This window comes from Rhincodon typus, chromosome 28 (genome assembly GCF_021869965.1).
Source record: "Rhincodon typus isolate 14 chromosome 28, sRhiTyp1.1, whole genome shotgun sequence".
NCBI classification, from domain to species: domain Eukaryota; kingdom Metazoa; phylum Chordata; class Chondrichthyes; order Orectolobiformes; family Rhincodontidae; genus Rhincodon; species Rhincodon typus.
This window is the reverse complement of record NC_063359.1, coordinates 17,473,403-17,493,572: the sequence shown is the minus strand read 5'-3', so window position 1 is coordinate 17,493,572 and position 20,170 is coordinate 17,473,403. Positions and strand designations below refer to the sequence as shown.

Genomic DNA, 20,170 nt, shown 5'->3' with positions numbered 1-20,170 from the left:
AAGGAGGAAATCTTCCACAGTTTCCTCAGCCCAACCAACACAGAATGAAGCCAGGCCATCTTCCACCGTGATGACATTTCCCTCCAAAGGAATGAAAGGCACAAATCTGATTTGCATTCAACCCTGACAGACACCCTGAAGTCCAACACTCTTATTGTGCTAAAAGTTTAAAATAATGGGATTGAAAGCAGGAGGATGCGTATATGTATTTTTTTTCTCTATATATATTACCTCACTTCCTCTGGAGGATTTCCTTAAACTTGTCTTGCTTCATAGATGGTGTCTTTGCTGTAAGACTAAGATTGTTTAAGTGATTACTGTGCATAACTTGAGAATTCATGGACGTCAAGGAACCTGATGTTGGCTTAAGTCTGATTAGTTCGCTCGCTCATGCTGCTATCAAAAATCAGCTTTTAAAAAATATCTGCGCACTCATGGCAGTAAGAAAAAAAGACGTGCATCTCTATAGATCACCCTATCTGGGATACTTCACTACTTAAACTGGGTAATAAAATTACACGGATAAGCTTCCATGAGGCTATCAAGACTAAGCGTGAAATGACACAATATTCAGCACCTGTTACATTGATAACAACAGTGTTACAGTGTGGTGTCAGGTTAGAAGGGGCTTCACTAATGTGTTACACTTCCCTAGCAGTCCCAGAGTTGCTATCAACTTAAGAAAAGCACTGCACATAAATGAGCCTTAGTTGCAAGCAGGGAATTACAAGGGGATCATTTTGACTTTGGCCGATGGTGTTAAGTGTATGGTGATGGCTCATTCACCCATTAAAAATCTCTCTCAGCTTTGGTCTCTGTCGACTTTGGTGGAGAACAAAATCAGAAGCCTTGTCTACCAGAACACTACATTGATATTGTACACTTTACACTTATTAGCCAGAGTTAAAATTAGCCTGAGTGTGGACAACACACTGCATAGAAATTAGATTATGCCACATCTATTTTTCAAATATGGAACACGTCTTTAAGCATCTGATAGCAGGCAACATTTGCATGCCTTGTTTGTTCAGTAAATGCCCAGAGCATGTACCAGAACTATGCAAAGGCATAACTGTAGAGGTTAATTCAGGGTGCTGTGTTGGTTGCAGGACCCTTTTGTGAAATTGGTCTGCCTCAGCACATGCTTTGTCACATGTTAAACTTAACAAATTCTTAAACTTAGCAAATACCTCAAGAGCCTCTCCTGATAGCTCTTTCAGTGCTTTGGTGACAAACATTGTCGGATGCCACTTCTGCGAAGTTCCTTGGCTCATTTTGTGACGTTGTAAGTGCTATATAAATGAACGCTCTTGTCTCTGAGTCAATTAGATAGAATCATTTAAAATACTCTTTTACTGAAAACAAACTCTTTTCAGTTTCTTTTAACAGTTTTTCGCTGGTTTTATTTTTCTTTACCAAATAAACTCCTAACATGAATTTTAAAATTCAGATAAAGGTTACGTTACAATAAAATGCAGTGGTGCCTGAGCCACCTTTAAAAAACGTAGTTTCATATTCCATCTCTATCTCAGACAGATGCACATAGAGAGATGAGAACTGGGTATTTGCCATTTAGTATGAGGGAGAAGTGAATATGAGGTAACAGGCTATTTCCACAATTTGTGCTTTACCTTCACCTTTGAAGTATTTTTAAAGCAAACCACAATCCACCAAATTGTTGTAGTGAATGGCATTTTCTGTATATTCTACCTCACTACGAAGCCTCAAGACAGTCCCCTGCACTGTGGACAATGTTTTCCAGGGACAAAGATATTGAATATGCAGTATTTCGTGGTCCTGTTTAATGCTTGTGTTGAGATTAATTTGTGATTTGAGTGCTGTGCAATTAATTGCTGTTTGCAATGCAAGTAATTGCTTCTTATCAATTACTGGTCGTATGAATTTAATTTTAATCCCACTTCATAGCATCTTGCTTATTTCCAGTGTTTCTTCATTTTCTCTGTCCCCACACATTGTTAGCGCAACCATCTGAAAAAGACTTAAAATGGTTGTGCATCAAAAAGAGTCTGTAACATGCTTTGGTTTTCCATGAAGGATATTGTAGTGATTGAAACCAGGTGAATCTCATTGACTGGGTTGTTAACCTGGTTCAATCAGGGAGCCCTGGCTGACAGATATAAACAGGAGATTCAGAAGGTCTCTTCAGACTAGGGGTAGGCTTTGAGCTGGCTGGTCAGAGCATATGTACTGTACACATGTAAATTAAGAGTGATTTGGTGATGGGACGTCGGCAGTTATTTCAGATACCATTGGAAGAGTAAGTGTCATTCAGTTTTTCTTCAATTGCCTCATATGTGCATCAATTCCTTATCTAAGAAAGTAAATAAATAAAACCTCAGAAAGTTATTATAACCAGGCAATAAATTTATAACATGGATTGAGTTATTTTTGAAGAGGAATAGATTAGATTAATTCCTAGAAATGTCAGTTATTTTATTTCTGAATTAAATCGTCTCTTTTCTCTGCTTGATCACAGCCTACATTTTACAAAGCATTGGCTGGGTCACAGGTCATGCTGAGCAGCTTAGTGAACCAGGCACGTGCCATGCTGGATGAACAAGCCCGGCATCTACTTAATGAACATGAGCGAAAAACTATGGGTTACTATCTTGATGAGTACAAGGAAAACAATGTAACTGTTCAGGCTCTGGTTATGGCCCTTTTCGAACTCCTAAACACACACGCAAAGGTACGTTATTGAAAGCTCTTCATACTGTGATTTTCTAGCAAGCACGTTGACAAACAGAACTGGCCTTTGTTCAGTCACCACTTCAGCAAAAAGTTATCATAGAATCCCTACAGTGTGAAAACAGGTTATTCAGCCCAGTAAGTCCTCACAACCCTCTGAACAGGACATCCCACCCTACTGTAAACACATAACCCTACATTTCCCATGGCTAGTCCACCAAACCTGTCCATCTTTGGACCACGGGAGGACACCAGAGCAAACCCACACAGACACAGGCAGAATGTGCAAACTCCACACAGAGACAGTTTCCTGAAGGTGGAATTGAACCCAGGTCCCTGGCAATTAGAGGCAGCAGTGCTAACCACTGAGCTACCGCTGAAGTTAGAAAAGAGCCCATTTGGAGGCTTACATGGGTTAACATCATTGTCTGATTTAGAAAACGTGTGAATTTCACTTTGTTTAAATAACAACAATGCAAAATGAGCAAATAAATTACAATTAAAATCAAATCACCCACTACTGCTCTTGATAAATTCCAATGTTGTGGCTAAAGGCAGAATACTATGGATGTTGGAAATCTGAAACAAACACAGAATGCTAGAGAAATTCGGCAGGTCTGGTAGCATCTGCAGAGATAGAAACAGAGCTAATGTTTCAAATTCAGAATGACTCCATCTCTGAAGAAGTTTTACTGGACTTAAAATGTTAATTGGGTTTCTCCAACATTCTCTGGATTCATTTCCAATGTTCTAGGCCTTGAGCACACATACTTGTAAATTCATTAAAATTTTGCCTGGGCCTCTAGAACATGCACCTCCTATTGAAAGCAGGATTACATGTTGCTTCTTCAGTTGATTATGGCTGGGGACTACTTCTACTTGCAGAAAAGCTAGTTCTGCATCAAACAAATTCATGCATTAATTGGTCATGTAAAAAGAGCCTGGACTGGGGTGCTCTTAGTTCCATCTCTTTATGAAAATTAATGCAAGCAGTCACAAGGAAAATAGTAACCATATGCTTCCCCTGTGTTTTGTAATGAAGATTATTTTAAAAGTAGTTTGAAAAGTATTGGGTTCATTTGAAAATAAAGAGAGAGCCTCACTTCTATAATTCACTTCACATTTTCTCTGACGACTGTAATAAATTCTTTGGAGTAGATAACAAGATAAAAGAAAATCAGGGGAACTGGCTGCACAGTCAGTGCTGTGCATCTGTGAAAGGAGACAGGAGCTGAACAACAAACTAAAACGTTTCTTTAAAGAGATACCTTCACAGAAACAGAACTGTCAAATTGAATTTTTATAAACTGATCCCAAATAAAGTAACATCACATTTGAGGATTATTGGAGGGCAGATAAGACATGATCCAAAATATGTTCCTGCCGGTCTTGCTTTTCTTCTCTTTTTGAGCATTCAATGGTCTGTCCGTAACTTCTGAGGAGGAGCAAATAGCATATCTTAAGTGTTATTGTGCCGAATTGTTTTGATGGGATTTGCTCTGGGATGGGGGATTCCTGTTTTAAATTCAAATGAAAACAAGTATGAGCACACTATTGTGGGCAAAACAGTAAGGGCTGGACAAAACTCATTTGCCATCAGTCAGCATTAAATTCTAGTGTGTGTGAATCTATATCTGCCTATTCCTGGTCAACTCAAATCGCTCTGTATTTCCTACTTGACAACATTGTGAGTGCATCAACACCACTTTGACTGCAGCAGTTCGAGGAGATAGTCCATTTCCACCACCTCATGACACCCGAGGGTGGATGGGCAAAGCAGTGAGGCTGGCATTTGTCATCTCCCTAGAATATATTTGAACAAATGGGCAATTTTGCAAAACTGTGCTGCCAGCACACAGCAGGTACAAAAGGGCTGCAACCCCGGTAGTTGTCCAAACTGCTGTGGAGTTCCACAAAATAACTCCTCAATTGAATTCGTTTCCATTGAATATACTTCCGGCTTAACCAAACTGGCTCACTGCAAGAGTTAGTTAGAGAAAGGGTTGATAACTCATCTCTAGTTTGCAATCTCATCTTTGATAAACCACACCAGCACTGCAGCCTTACGAAACTATTCCTTGTCTGTGAATCTAGACAAGTTGAATGTGTGGGCTAACACATGACAGATGCTGTATAATGTGGCTAAACATGAATTTATAAACTTCAGTGTGGAAAACAGAAAGACGGAATGTTATCGATAATTACATATTAGGAAATGTGGATGTGCAATGTGATGTGGGTGTCCTTGCTCACCAATTTTAAAAAAAAAGCAACCAGGCATTTGCAGCAAGCAGTTAGAAGGCAAATGGTATGTTGACCTTCATTGCAGGAGGTCTTGAGTTCAGGAGTAGAGATGTCTTACTGCAGTTATACAGCGCTTTGATATTTCTGCACCTGGCGTATTACTGTGTACAGTTTTAGTCTCCCTACCTAATAGACAATATATTTGCCATAGAGGGAGTGTGGAGGTTCACTAGGATGGTACTGGGGATGGCAGGACTGCTTTGTGAGGAGAATTCGATTTGACTGGGTCTGCAATCACTAGAATTTATCTGGATGAGAGGGGATCTGATTGAAACACATACAATTCTAACAGGGCTAAACCTACTAGATGCAGTGAAGATGTTTTCCTTGACTGGGGAGTCTAGGAGTGGGTCACCGTCTCAGGGAATGGGGTAGGCCATTTAGAACTGAGAAGAGGAAACATTTCTTCACTAAGAGGGTGGCCAACCTGTGGAATTTGTTACCAAATAAGACAGTAAAGAGGCCAGGTCACTATGTATATTTAAGAAAGACGTTGATTCTTTTAGATATTAAAGGCATCAAGGGGCATGAAGATAAAGTGGGAAGGTGACATTGAAGTAGAAGATCAACCATGACCATATTGACGAACCGAGTAGGTTTGAAAGGCTGAGTGGCCTACTCCTGGTCCTGGTTTCTACGTTTCTATGAATACACAAAACAGAACATTTCACAGTAGCAGCAGCAGAGCTGTTCCCCACCTGGAGGCAGAAGTTGGGAATTTATATGCCTGCCCTTCATCGTTTTTTTCACCTATTATGAATAGGCAGGGAATAGAGGGATACGGACCACTGAAATGCAAAAGGTTTTTAGTTTAGAAAGGCATGATGTGTTGGCACAGTTTTAGTGGGCCAAAGAGCCTGTTCTTGTGCTTATTCTTTAACCTTGACAGTAGGATGATTGGTGGGACTAAACACCAGAATTTTCCAAAGTAAAATGCAGTAGGTTGTGGAAATCTGAAATAAAGTCAGATAATGCTGGAAAATACTTTGCAGACTTGAGCAGCATCTGTGAATAGGGAACTAGATATAACCTTTCAGGTTCAATAACTTTCACAAGATCAGATCAGTTTTTGAGGGAGGGCACAACCTGACATGATAACTCTTGTTTCTTTCTCCACTGGTGTGACCCGCCACGCCGAGTGTTAGGACCCTACAGTGCAGGAGCAGGCCATGCAGCCCATCAGGTCCACACAGACTCTCCAAACAGCATTTCACCCAGACCCGCCACCCCACCCTATCCCTGTAACCCATGGCCAATCCACCTGACCTGCATATCTTTGGACTGTGGGAGGAGACCCATGCAGACACAGGGAAAACGTGCAAACTCCACACAGCCAGTCACCCAAGGGTGGAGCCAAACCCAGGCCCCCGGCACTGTGAGGCAGCCTTGCTAACCACTGTGCCACCCATGTTTTCCAATGTTTGCATGGACAGCTTTATCTTCATTGTTGACATTGTCATCTTTATAGACCCAGCAATGCTGTGCTATCTACTCCCACAATTTCCTGCTCTTCAGTTTCTTGAACATCTTGCAGGGCAAGAGATTAGGTGGGCAGCCATGTTTTGATCATTATTCCTGACACCTTCAACAAGAATAAAACAGAGAATGCAGGAGAAACTCAACAGGCCCGGCACCATCTGTGGAGTTATCATTTCAGGTCCAGTATGACCCTATTTTAGAACTAAAGAGTAGTCATATCGGACTTGAAACATTCACTCTATTCATCTCTCTGCAGATACAGCCAGACCTCTGGATTTCTCCTGAACTTTCTGTTTTCTTTCAGATTTCCAGCACCTGCAGTATTTTGATTTGAGCTTGATTAAGAATTTCTTTTTCTTTTATCATGGGATGTGGACATCACTGGCTAGGCCAGCATTTATTGCCCATCCCTAATGACCTGGAGGGCAGATTAGAGTCAGCTACATTGCTGTGGGTCTGGAGTCATGTTTGTGTAAGCCAGACCAAGCATGGATGACAGATTTCCTTCCCATTGGTGCATTAATGAACCAGATTTAAGTTTATGACAACCAATATGGTTATCATCAGCCTCGTTTTTTATTCCAGATTTGCATTGAATTCCAATTTCACCATCTGTCATGCTGGATTCAAACCCATGTTTCAGGAGGCTGGGTTTCTGGATGACAAATCCAGTGACACAACTACTACTCCATCATCTCCCCTTAGTGCCTTGGCCCATGAGGTGGAAGTAGCAATAGCCTCAAATCTCCGGAGTAACACATCAGAGCATTATGAATAAAGTGCTCTTTTAATTTTCTAGCACAATCTCTCGAGGTGGGATTTTAGATTGGCAGAAGTTATCTTACTCAAATTTAATTCTTAGATATTGAGGGTCATGTATTCATAACCCCTCTCCTGGTTTTAGAGCTGTGTCCTGTAGGAGTGCAAATGGAATATTCAGGCATAAATTGTTGACGTTCTCCTGATCCAATGTGTAAAATTGCACTGCTGAAGTGAATAAAAAAAGGATGAAGTAAAAATTCCACAAAGAGTTATATTGTGACACATTAAGACAATTGTGAGATTTAGAAAGCTACAGCTTTCACTTTGGCAATGCTCGTACTGCACATTCAACATTTTAAGCCTGTTCTTTATTTTTTTTTAGTTCTCCTTGCTAACAGAGGTTCGAAGTGTAATCTCACCTCCAGATCTGGACAGATTTGATAATATGGTGTTGAAACGTGAGATTGAGTCAATGAAAGCTCGCCAGAATTCCAGCACAGGCACGGATTCCTACTCTGTCGTGTCTTATGGAGACACAGCCTCATCCTCCGTTAGTTACTTCACATCTACAACTCTCAGTTCAGCCCGGGTAAGTGCCCACAATAAGGCGAATCCACGGCTTAATGGTATGTCTATTATAAGATTCTTCAAAGCTGACCTGCTAAAATACATAGAATTTCTGATGTAAACACTTGCTGTAATGTTTTATATATTAATGTTGAACAAAGTATCAAATCCAAATGTTGACTCGATGAAGTAATCATTCAATATATCCTTGGCTGGTCTGGTTGGAGACAGTCATCGAAAGAAGGCAGATATTGTTTAAAATTCAAACCAAAAATCAAAACTATTCTGAAATTAGCCGTATTTCCCTCAAACTGATTTTAGTCGAACAAAATCAGAGGGTTTGGATCAAGCTTTGGGTTTGGTGGCTTGTGCCTCACAGATATCACTATTGGATAGTCTGAGCAAAGTCTGTTTGCTCCATCCCAATGATATTTCTTCCCAATCCATAGCTTGCAGTAACCATTAGTCTTTCCCACTCCTAGCTCATACCCTCCATCATTCCATCAACATCCGCAATTTATTCTAGGACTTGGTTCATTCATATTTCTGGCATAATCAAATGTAATTAATCATTACTTTTCCAGTCAATTCTACCCACTTCCATTAGCAAACATACTTACATCAGAGCATTAATGTTATGAACATGTTTACATTGAAGACCTTGCTCCACCTCAAAATTAAGAATTGGTCTGGAGAAACCAAATGAACTTTGTTGCAATGACGTCAATAAATTGAGAGAGATGTAAAGCAGGTTTTCAATTGCCCATCAGCCATTGTGTATTGTTCCACAAGTTTGCGACCCAGCCCATTATGACAGCAAGTCTGATCAAACTTGCTGCAAAGCCCACTACTTCAGCTTTTCAAGTTGAAATTATTGTAATGTACATTTTTTCAGTGAAGCTTCAGAACAACTGTTCTGTCAGCTTGTGATTGGCCAGAAGCCATAATATGCATCAGCGCAGCTGGTGTATGTCATGGCAGAGCAGAAATCCCTGCAAAAAGCAGGAAAATGACTAACAAATCTGGTATTTCATTTTCATTTGCATTTATATAGATGGAAAAATTGATTTTTCGCAGGAGACTGGGGCTTTGCTGTTACATTTTTGGCATCAAAGGAAATACAACAGCAGATGGGTTTTTTGTGAAAAGTTCAGATTTGCTTATTTCCTGATGTAAAATTATCTTCACTCTTGTTCACTTGTCTGGAGCACACTTTTCTGAAAATAAGCCTGAATTGGAACATTACTTATCTCCCACTTTGTTCTAGATTTTTTAAAAGTATAATCATTGCCTTGTCTTCAAGTGCATTTTGCAGGATGATGCTATCATTGGTTGCATATTGTGTCTTTGAGCTAATTTTTTTTGTGTTCCTTCTGTTTCGATTGAAATATGATTATTGCAGGAGCGCCTGTTATGGTTAATAGACCTTATGGAGGTACAGCTTTTTCTGTGTGTGATCTCAAGTGATGTGGTTTCCATAGTAAAGGGCTCATTATGCTGAGTGCCGTGGAGCTGCTTTTGTATGCAGCAGATCTTGTTTGTCATTGATAACTAGCCCATCTTTTGTTTTTAATGAGTTTGTCTCCGTGTGGAGTTTGCATGTTTCTTTTGTCAGTTTGTGTTTTTCTTTGTTCTGTTCAGGAATATATCTGTTCATGATAAATGGACATAGATCCTAACACAACATACAGTTGCTCAATTAAAAACGTGGCCCAGAGTTTGCTGCAATGGTGTAAATAGTCAAAGTGAGATTGCCTCATCTCCCAGTGGTTCTGTGAAGCAAAAGTACAAGCAGATTATTGTATTACCATACATAAGGGCATGAGCAGCTCAACTAAGGTTTCCTGGAATCTGTGTATCCAGTCTGTCCTTATAACTCAAACCCTCCAGTCCTGACAACACCCTTGTAAATCTTTTTGGAACCCTCTCCACACAATGTTATCAGGGAGCAAGACATTGAAAAACTTTGTCCCCTCATCGCAATTTTTGAACCATACAAGCAATGCATCTTAAAACATCATTCTCGAAAAATCTTCAAAGTGTGAACTGAATTTCCTGCCCATTAATTTTTGACACTGAATCGCTTTCATGCAAGGCAGCTTAATGAAGCTATTCTGAATTGTAATATTCTCCATAATTTGTCTTCTCACAAAACGGAAGTGTAATATTAAACCTCCATCTGTGTGATACATTTGTGATGGCAGCTTCAGAATATTCTGGCACTTTTACAGCTTTCAACAATTATTTTCCACGTTTTCCAAAAACATGATATCAAATTTCTTCTAAAGATTTTATATTTTCTACTTTCCTTCTTAAAATCCTGTGCTGTTCATTCTCTTTTATATGTAGTAAATGTTCAACATTTGTCTATATGTAGTTGAGGCTATACTTCAAAGTATTTTGTGACTTGAAGAGTACTTGAAGATTGCTTCAAAAAGACACCATATAACTGTACCTTTTTTGTATGCGGAGAGGAAGGACATGAGGTGGGAAATGTCACATACTGCATACTTTGAAACCAGTTTAAAATATGTCATGCTCTGAAAATCATTCTCATTATTGCCGTAGCCATAAGCCACCTTTTCAACTGAGAACAGTACATTGTTGCTTGAAACCATATAGTGTATACTGAGTGGTATCCCCACAACCCAAGCAGCTATTCATATAGAGTCAAGGAATCGTACGGCATGGAAACAGATCCTTCGGTCCAACTCATCCATGCTGACCAAGTTTCTCAAACTTAACTAGCCCCATTTGCCTGTGTTTGGCCCATATCCATCTAAACCTTTCCTATTCATGTACCTGTCCAAATGTCTTTTAAATTTTGTAACTGTACCTGCATCTACCACTTTCTCTAGCAGTTCATTCCACATATAAACCAGCCTCGGGTCTCTTTTAAATATTTTACCTCTCACCTTAAAAATATGTCCCCTAGTTTTGAGATTGTAAGAACTTTTGATGCTGGAGTCAGAGATAACACAGTGTGGAGCTGGAGGAACACAGCAGGCCAGGCTGCGTCAGAGGAGCAGGAAAATTGACGTTTCGGGGCGGGACCCGTCTTCAGAAATGGGACCCTTCTGAAATTTCTGAAGAAGGGTCCCGACCCAAAACATCAAGTTTCCTGCTCCTCTGATGCTGCCTGGCCTGCTGTATTCCTTCAGCTCCATACTGTGTTATCCCCTAGTTTTGAACTCCCCTACCCTAGGGGAAAAACCTATCCACCTTATCTATCCCCCTCATGATTTTATAAACATCTCTAAGGTCACCCGTCAGATTCCTATACTCCAGTGGAAAAAATCCCAGCCTATCCAGTTTGTCCTTATAACTCAAACCCTCCAGTCCTGACAACACCCTTGTAAATCTTTTTGGAACCCTCCAATTTAAATATTTCCTTCCTATTAGCAGGGTGAGCAGAACTGTACACAGTATTCCTCACTAATGTCCTATACAACTGCAACATGACATCCCAACTCCTTTACTCAATCGTCTGAGCAATGAAGTCCTGCGTGCTAAATGCCTTCTTAACCGCACTGTCGACCTGTGTCACAACTTGCAAAGAACTATCTACCTATATATTCTATGTACCTATCTATATATAACTATATGTTTGCAAATTAAAATACTGTGCGTGCTGGAGATCTTAAATTAAAACAGAAAGTGCTGGAGGAGTTCAGCAGGTTGGCCTAACAGCATCTGTGGGGAGGGAAACAAAGAACATTCTTCAGATCTGATGAAAGATTATCAACTTGCATTAACTCTATTTCTCTCCATAGATTATGTCTCATCTGCTGGGTTTTACAAGCTGGTTTTGATCTTATTTCAGATTTCTAACACCCACAGTAATTTGCTTTAGGATAATTTTTTAAACTGAACCATTTATCATTGCGTATTGATCATGCGTAGGGTTTTGGATCACTTCTCCTTGGTGATGTGACTGAAGAAAGAAAATGAGCAGGGCACTGGAAGTGCTCGCTTTCTTCCCCAAGATGTGCAATGACAACATTCAGATCCATATTAACCATTGGTACAAGCCCATGGAGCCTTGATTGAACACCTTATTTGAGAGTCAGAAGTCACACGACACCAGGTTATAGTCCAACAGGTTTATTTGAAATCACAAGCTTTCAGAGCGTTGCTCCTTCCCCCAAGTGCACTGGAACATCAATCTAGATTATGTGAAAACTTTGAACAAAGTTTGATTATCTTTTAAGGATGCACTTCCATCAGTACTTGGCACAAATAACTTGTCTGTTTTGATATAAAATTTAGCCAAATTTTATGTTTAAATGTCATGAAAAGATTTCAGGCTCATGAGTTGAATAAGCTTTGTCAGATACTTTGGGGACTGACTTTGAAGATTTAAACTATGTCTTTGATATTTACCTCCGTCTGCGTTCAGGATGATACAACACAGATGTAGGATATTCGATCAACAATGTCTGCTTCAGCTTGTTCAAAGAGCAATCCCTCTCTCTGCTTGTTTGTTAAAGCACTCATTATTTTCTTTTGCAAGATAACAAGTATAGTCTCTCAAATCTCACTATCCAAAAAACTGGCATTGTCTGAAACAGGAGTATTGTTTTTTGTCCAGGCTGAAATGAAATTTGTCCCACCAAACCCAGCTCAGAAAAGATCAAGGAACACAAGCCTCACAAAGTTGACAGTTCCAATGCTGCAATGAGCCCAATCCAATCCAACCCAACTGACACACACAGAAGCACCCATCTCAGTTTTTCTCCTGAAAACATTAAAGTTCTGAAATCCAGCATGGCCTCAGTCCAAGGCTGCTGGATTTGAGAGGGATCTTGATACACTTCTGAAATTAACCTTTGAATATGCTTCCACTATTCTCTTAAGCATTGATTTCCAAACTACAACTTTCAGTGAGAAATTATTTCTTCCCATCTTCCTCTGGTTCATTTGCCAATTAGCTTAAATCTGTGATTCCTGATTATCAGCCTTACAGCCATTGGAAACAGTTCTTCCTTATTAGCTCTATGAAAACACTTTTAACATTTAAATCTCTTTTAAATCTCTCCTTAACTTTGTTCAACTCTAAAGACAGAAATGTAAAATTTACAAGTTGTTCTTCATAATTGTAGTCCTTCATTCCAAACATCATTCCAGTAAACGAAACCAGAAAATAGGTGGAAAAGCTCAGCAGGTCTTGCAGCATCTGTGAAGAAAAATCAGAGTTAATGTTTCAGGTCCAGTGATCCTTCCTCAGAATCATTCCAGTAAAAACTGTTCCCAGTGGCAGGAATGTTGCTGGAAGATTTAAGGTCATTAGTTAAAGTAGCAGAAGAGAAAGCAGAATCTTTTTCTTTTCAATTTAATGCATGCTGTAATGGGCTGGAATGCATTGCTTTGAGAGATGGGGAATAGATTTAGGAATAACTTTCTGAAGGTAGCTGGAAAAATAATTGAAAAAGAAAAGAAGTTGCAGGGCTATGGGAAAGATCAAGGGTCAGGAGCTAATTGGAGAGTTCTTTCAATGAGTCAGCAGAGGGATGATGGGCCAAGTAGTCTTTGATGCTGTAAAATTATTTGATTCTGTGATCTAACTGGCTTCAAGCATTCACTTTATGAAGAACCTTGGTTGCCTTTAGCAAGTATAAAACAGCTTTTCAATCCTTTCTTTCCACCTTCTTTATAACAAATCTATGCCTAGTGTATTTGGAATTGCCACTGAAGTACTAACTACCACCATACACACAGTTTGCACTTTTTCCCAGGTTCCAACACTTTTTATAGCAATGCATTTATCCCATAAATTTGCCAAAAAATGATTGTGACCCTATTGTGAGCAGGCTTCAATTTAATGGATGCAATTCAAAAATAAATCAAAATACATAAAATTAATGGACCTCCAATGCAGGAAATTCATTGAGCTGCTGCCAATTGACACATTAAGCAGTGCTGAAAACTATGGTTAATTTGGTTACACTAATCACCCATGAATCTGGCTTTGAAACAGATCATTAATCATAACTAAAATCCATGACAACACTTACAACTTTGCTGCCCAGCCTGCAATAATGAGTCAAACAACTGGCTTGAAAATTCTCAGGTAGAAGGAAAATACACCATGGGCAGGTAACCCACAGCCAGGAGCTTGTACCCCAGATTCCAGCTGGGTTCATAAACGTCGACATGGGTTAACTTTTAGCCACTCCACTCTGTCCGGAAGTGTTTTGGGAGCATCTCTATGAACATTTGTGGAAAATCCCCAAATTCCATCCAGTGCACTCTCTATTAGCCAAAGTAAGATCTCCATCTTTAACAGTGGACCTAAGTCCAATGCTAAGCCATAATGACAACCCCAAAGGGTTTGTTGATACAGTTATGCAAATCCAGAGCATATAAAATTGTATCTCTGAAATTGTGTTTTTCAGTTTCATCCATGATCACCGATTGTAATACTAAACTGTCACTAAACACTCCTGTAGTATGAGCCACCTATTTTGTTACACATTGTAAATTAAGCAATTCTGTAATAGCTTATTTATTTTTGGAAATAGTGTGGTCTCCTTGGATTGAATCAGCTTTCAGACTCTACCTATATGGGACTTAAAATCATGAGAGGCATGGATAGGATGAATAGTCAATGTCTTTTCCCCAGGGTAGGGGAGTCCAAAACTAGAGGACATAGGTTTAAAGTGAGAGGGGAAAGAATAAAAGGGACCTAAGGGGCAACTTTTTCATGCAGACAGTGGTGCGTGTATGGAACAAGCTGCCAGAGGAAGTGGTGGAGGCTGGTACAATTGCAACATTTAAAAGGCATCTGGATGGGTATATGAATAGGAAGGATTTGGAGGGATATGGGCCAAATGCATGCAAATGGGGCTAGATTTATTTAAAATATCTGGTCGGCATGGACAAGTTGGACCAAAGGGTCTGTTTCCATGCTGTATATCTCTGTGATTCTATGGTTTTCAGCGTGAAGTAAATAAACAATACATGGAAACATGATTTGGACTTGAACCTTTAAAGATTCTGAAATATTTAACAAAAGGTGGCTAGATGCAGTTGAGAAACAAATACCAATTATATTATGAAAAGAGGGAGCCATTTGAGGGGTTGAATGGCCTACCTCTGTTTCTATATTACTCCAAGGTTATTTCTTTATCAGTTTGTCAGATGTGATGTTAAAAACCTAATAGCAATTGATACTACCTGTAACTTTTCAGTGTTGAGGGTTGGATGGTAATAATATAAACTGTCCAACTCCAGGAAGTGTTAATTGCTCTACGTGAATGAGCACCAGGAGAAGGGAAGTGGGATCCTGGATGAAGTTTTGGGAGGAAATAGTTGCAACATTAACTTTCCCCTGGCAACAGTGAGACCCCTCCACTACAGAACGGTGCAGACTCAAAAACAGAAATTGCTGGAGAAACTCAGCAGGTCTGTGGAAAAAATGCAGATTTTCAGGTCCAGTGACCCTTCTTCAGATAACAGGCTGTCCTTAATGTAACAAAAATGGAATTAAGAGATGTGGAAGATGATCATATCTTCACATCTGATGGAGACTGGAGATTGTCAATTGACAATGCCGATTTTGCATTATACTTCGCAATAATTTTTTTCATTTTGTTTACAAAATCTCCTGAAGAAAAAAATCATCAGTTGTGTTTTGTTTCCTGTCAGTCTTAGGAAGTATTTCTAGGCTCTGAAGGGGGTAATTTTGCAGGTGGGCACCGAAATAACATGCCTCGATTAGCATTAGAGGTGTGCCAGCAGTATTCTGCTCCTTGGCCATGTTCCTGGCAGATGACAAGGACACCAATCCACAAGTGATGACTAGGTAATTTCAGGTCTTTAAAACCTACTATAGTAACTTTAACTGGTAAGAGGTCCACTGGAATTTTGAATTTTCCAGCTGACCTCTAGGACCTGACCAGCAGTAGTGATCTAGTTGACGAGTTTGTTCTTTATTTAAAAGTTTTGGAAGCTGGATTGAGAGGGCCCCCAATATGATGTGCCCTCAGCATACCTGATTTTAAAAAAAAAGCCATCCTGCAGCTTTTTCCATTCTGGCAGGGCTCCAATTGTCCCTCCAGCATCGAGACCCCACTAAGTGCCATTGATTAGGCTGCAAACCTGGCCATTAGTTGGCCATACTGGGGGAAGTCAGTGCTATCTGCCTGTTTCCCACGCACTAGTTGGAATCTTTTGATAGTGGTCTGGGTTTTTCTTTATTCGTTCGTGAGATGTGGGCCTCACAAGTTCAGCCAGCATTAACTGCCCTTCAGTAATTGCCCCTAAAAAAAAACTGGTGGTGCGCTGCCTTGTTGAATCACTGCCATTTTTATTGTGTAGGCTGACCCATAATGCCACGAGGGAGGGAGTACCAACTTTTTGACCAAGCAACACTGAAGGAACAACAATATATTTCCAGGTCAGGATGTGAGTGGCCTAGAGAGAAACCTGCTGGTGGTGGTGTTCCCATATATCTGCTACCCCTGTCCTTCTAGATGGCAAATGTCACAGGTATAGCAGGTGCTGTTGGAGGCTCCTTAGTGAGCTACTGCAGCACATCTTGTATCTAGTACATTGTGCATCGGGAGTGAATGTTGAAGGAGGTAGATGGGGTGCCAACCTGAATGATGTTGAGCTTTCTGAGGCTAGTTGGAGCTGTATTCATTCAGGCAAGTGGAGACTATTCCATCTCACTCCTGACTCAAAGACATTGCAGGAACGGCATATATTCTAATTCTGGATTGTGAGTAGCTTAGAAGGGGAGGCTTGCCGGTGGTAGGATATCCATTTATTTTCTGCCTTTTTCCTTCTAGATAGTAGTGGTCATGTGTTGGTAGGTTTTGACTGAGGAGCCTTGGAAAGTTTGTGGAGCGCTTCTTTAAATGTTGCACAGTAGTGCTATTGAGCATTTGTGGTGGAAGGAGTGAATATTTGTGGATTTGGTGTCAATCACTTGGGCTTTTTTGTCTTGGATGGTGTCAAGCTTCTTAAGTATTGCAGGCACTGTACATATCTAGGCAAATGAGGCGTATTCCATCACACTGCTGACTTGTGCCTTGTAGATGGTGGATAGGGTTTAGGGAATCAGGAAGTGAGTTACTCAATGCAGAGTGTGACATGTTTAGTCCAGTTCAGTTTCAAGTCGAAGGAAACCCTTAGGAAATTGATCATGGTGGATTCAGTCATGATAATGTCATTGAATGCCAAGGAGTCATGGTTAGATTCACTCTTGTTGGAGATTGTCATTGTCTAACATTTGTGAATTGTGACTGCTCCTTGCTACTTGTCAGCTAAACCTGAGTATTGTCCAGCTCTTGTTGCATTTGAACGTGAACTGCTTCAGTATCTGAGGAGTCGCAAATGGCGCTGAATATTGTGCAATCATCAGCGAATATCCCTACCTGTGACCTCACAGTGGAGAGAAGGTTATTTATGAAGCAGTTGTAGGGGCTGGGGACTGGGACATTGCCCTGAGGAAATCTTGCAATGTTGACCTGGGTTTTGAACTTCTGCCAGTGTGTCTGAGTCAGGAGGATGAAATGTAAGTCCCAATCTAGAGATATGTACAAAAATCAACATTGACAATTTAACTCAGTACTCCCTTGTCTGACGCCCCATCTTGCAGCTGAGATGATTAATCCAGGCCCTGACTACAATCTCAGGAAGATAAAAGATCCCAAGGTAACATTTTGAATTATCGCCTGTGCCCTGGCCAATATTTACCCTTTCAGTATCACTAAAACAGATTATCCATTTATTTCCACATTGCTATTTGTAGCAATATCTTGCAAATTGGCTACTGTGTTTCCCAGTGTAAAAGAGTGAATCAACTTCAAAAATACACTACATTGGCTGTGAGGCAGTTTGGACAGTCTGGGATTGTGAAAAATGCCAGGATAATGCAGGATATTTTAATTCAGTATTCTAACAATTTCATTAACATCTGGCATTGCAGTATTCACAGATAACATGCAATTAGAGATGCAGTAGTATTGTTGTTTGTGTGGCTGAGTGAGAATTTGTACTTTCCCGTCTGCCACTGAGTTTCAGTAATACAATGGTATTTAATTTAAATATGGAGCAGGTATTGTGAGCTGACATCACCGAGGATGTGGAGGTGTTGGTTTTGGACTGGGGTGGACAAAATCAAAAGTCACATGACACCAGGTTATAGTCCAACGGGTTTATCTGAAATTGCAAGCATTTGGAGCACTACTCCTTCATCAGGTGCAGTGAGAGAGGGCACACAGACACAGAGTTTATAGGCAGAGAGATCAAAGGATCATACAACTGGTGTGAGTGGAGTGAACAAGCATTAAATGGCCGATGAAGAACTCTGCTAGAAAGAAGACACAAGTTTTGATTAAGATGCAAATTCCAGAATCTGTTTCAAGTCACTGAACTGAGATAATTACAGGTTTTATCAGTGTCTGCCTAACTTTCCAAGCTTCAGTCGGGCAGAGATACAAAAGGTGACAGCTATAGGGACCAAATTTTCACCTCAATATGCCAACATTTTCATGCGCAAGTTTGAGTAATACTTCTTTGCTGAACAGGATCTCCGATCTTTAATCCTACCATGAATTACTCAGGTTCCCAGTTACAATCACCACCTTCTTAGTACATCTAAGACCTGTCAAGTTGTACATTGATAACATTTTCTTCCTTTGGATTCATGGCATGGAATCACTGAAATGGCGTTAGGCAGACACTGATAAAACCTTTAATTATCTTGGGGCAGTGACATGAAACAGATTCTGGAATTTGCATTTTAATCAATTGAAACTTGTGTCTCCTTTCTAACAGAGTTGTCCATCAGCCATTTTAGGTTTGTTTACTCCACTCACACCAGATGTATGATCCTTTGATCTCTCTGCCCATAAACTCTGTGCCTGTGTGCCCTCTCTCAGTGCACCTGATGAAGGAGCCACGCTCAGAAAGCTTGTGATTTCAAATAAACCTGTTGGACTATAACCTGGTATCATGTGATTTTTGACTTCACCCAGGATGGCAGTCGGAGATCTGTAACTGGCTGGCCACAGAGCTGCTGCTCAGAAATGAAGACATCAAGCATGATAGCGATTTTGGTGCTTAGTGATTCCTGTTCCATGGTGTCTTATGTTAACAGTGACAAAAGATGGTTTCTGAAAGTTTGGCTATGCATAACCAATACCTCAAATGGACCACAAGCTCACAGTCTAAGCTTACAACACAATAGTTAGTTAGGCAAGGTGCTGAAAAGCAGATAATGCTGCAGCATGAGTCACTGTCCTCAGCATAGAAGGGAAAAGCAAAAAGTAAATGAATCAAAGAAGACAGGACAAGGTCTTATTACTGATTTGTCACCCATTCTACTAAATAATACAAATTTAAGACTAACACACGTCAATCGTGTACATTAGCAAATGTAGACTGTATGAGTTTTAAAGATGGTCCCAAAATGTTTGCTGGCACATGTCATCAGTTCAACAGGGCTAAAATTGACCAATAAAATTGTGCCTACTAGCTAATTAAGTACAACATATTTTAATCTTCCCGGTGAGATAAACATATTTTATGATTCTTTTTACAGCTCATTTGTCCTGGAGCACATTCAATTTCAGGACAAATGAGCATGAAAGAAAAAGAAATTAAACCTCACTGATCCCAGTTCTCTTAGGATCCTTATGCAAGAATGACCAATTTAAAACTGGATTGTGAAAAGTAACAGGCTCAAGGTGGTCAATTGGGCATAAGAAGTAAAAATGATTAAGGCTTACAAAGTTCATACTATTAATAAAGCAAATGGTCCAAAACAGTATTTATGCATAATATTTATCCCAACCCAATCAATTTTAACTGAATTATTATAGCTAATAATAAACTAATCTTTAATCCTACCATGAATTACTCAGGTTCCCAGTTACAAACACCACCCTCTTAGTACATCTAAGACCTGTCAAGTTGTACAGAATTGTAGTGCTCATCAAGCTCCTCTCATACTGGCCTTTTCTAAAAAAATCTTACACCATTTGACAGCCCAGAAAATTGATGGCTAATAACCAGATCCTCCATCAATGATTTTGACTCTTCTCTTCCACAGCTAAGAGTCAACTCCTGAGTCACTGACTTAGTGACATTGCCAAGTAGAAGCTTGCAAGAATTTAGTAAGAACTTCAGGTTTTTTTTGTGAAAAGTGAAAGCTGTCCTCCTCTGATTGGCAAGGAATTCATCTACAAAGCAAAGTATTGACTGGGACCCAAATTGACAAATTTGATCTTTCTCTCTGAAGCAAAGTCACATTCAACACATCAGGTTAACTCAGTCAGAGATAGTAAGAGCTGCCAATGCTGGAGTCAGAGATAACACAGTGTGGAGCTGGAGGAACACA

The 20,170-nt window shown here is 40.0% G+C and overlaps 1 protein-coding gene across 1 annotated transcript in view; it reads left to right on the top strand.

Annotated features, from left to right (window-relative positions):
* Positions 1 to 20,170, top strand: part of whrna (whirlin a) — a 277,019-nt gene that overhangs the window by 125,279 nt on the left and 131,570 nt on the right. Inside the window, exons 9-10 of the mRNA XM_048613360.1 lie at positions 2,498 to 2,710; positions 7,637 to 7,843. Of these exons, the coding sequence (XP_048469317.1) occupies positions 2,498 to 2,710; positions 7,637 to 7,843 (420 nt within the window). The remainder of the gene's footprint in view (positions 1 to 2,497; positions 2,711 to 7,636; positions 7,844 to 20,170) is intronic.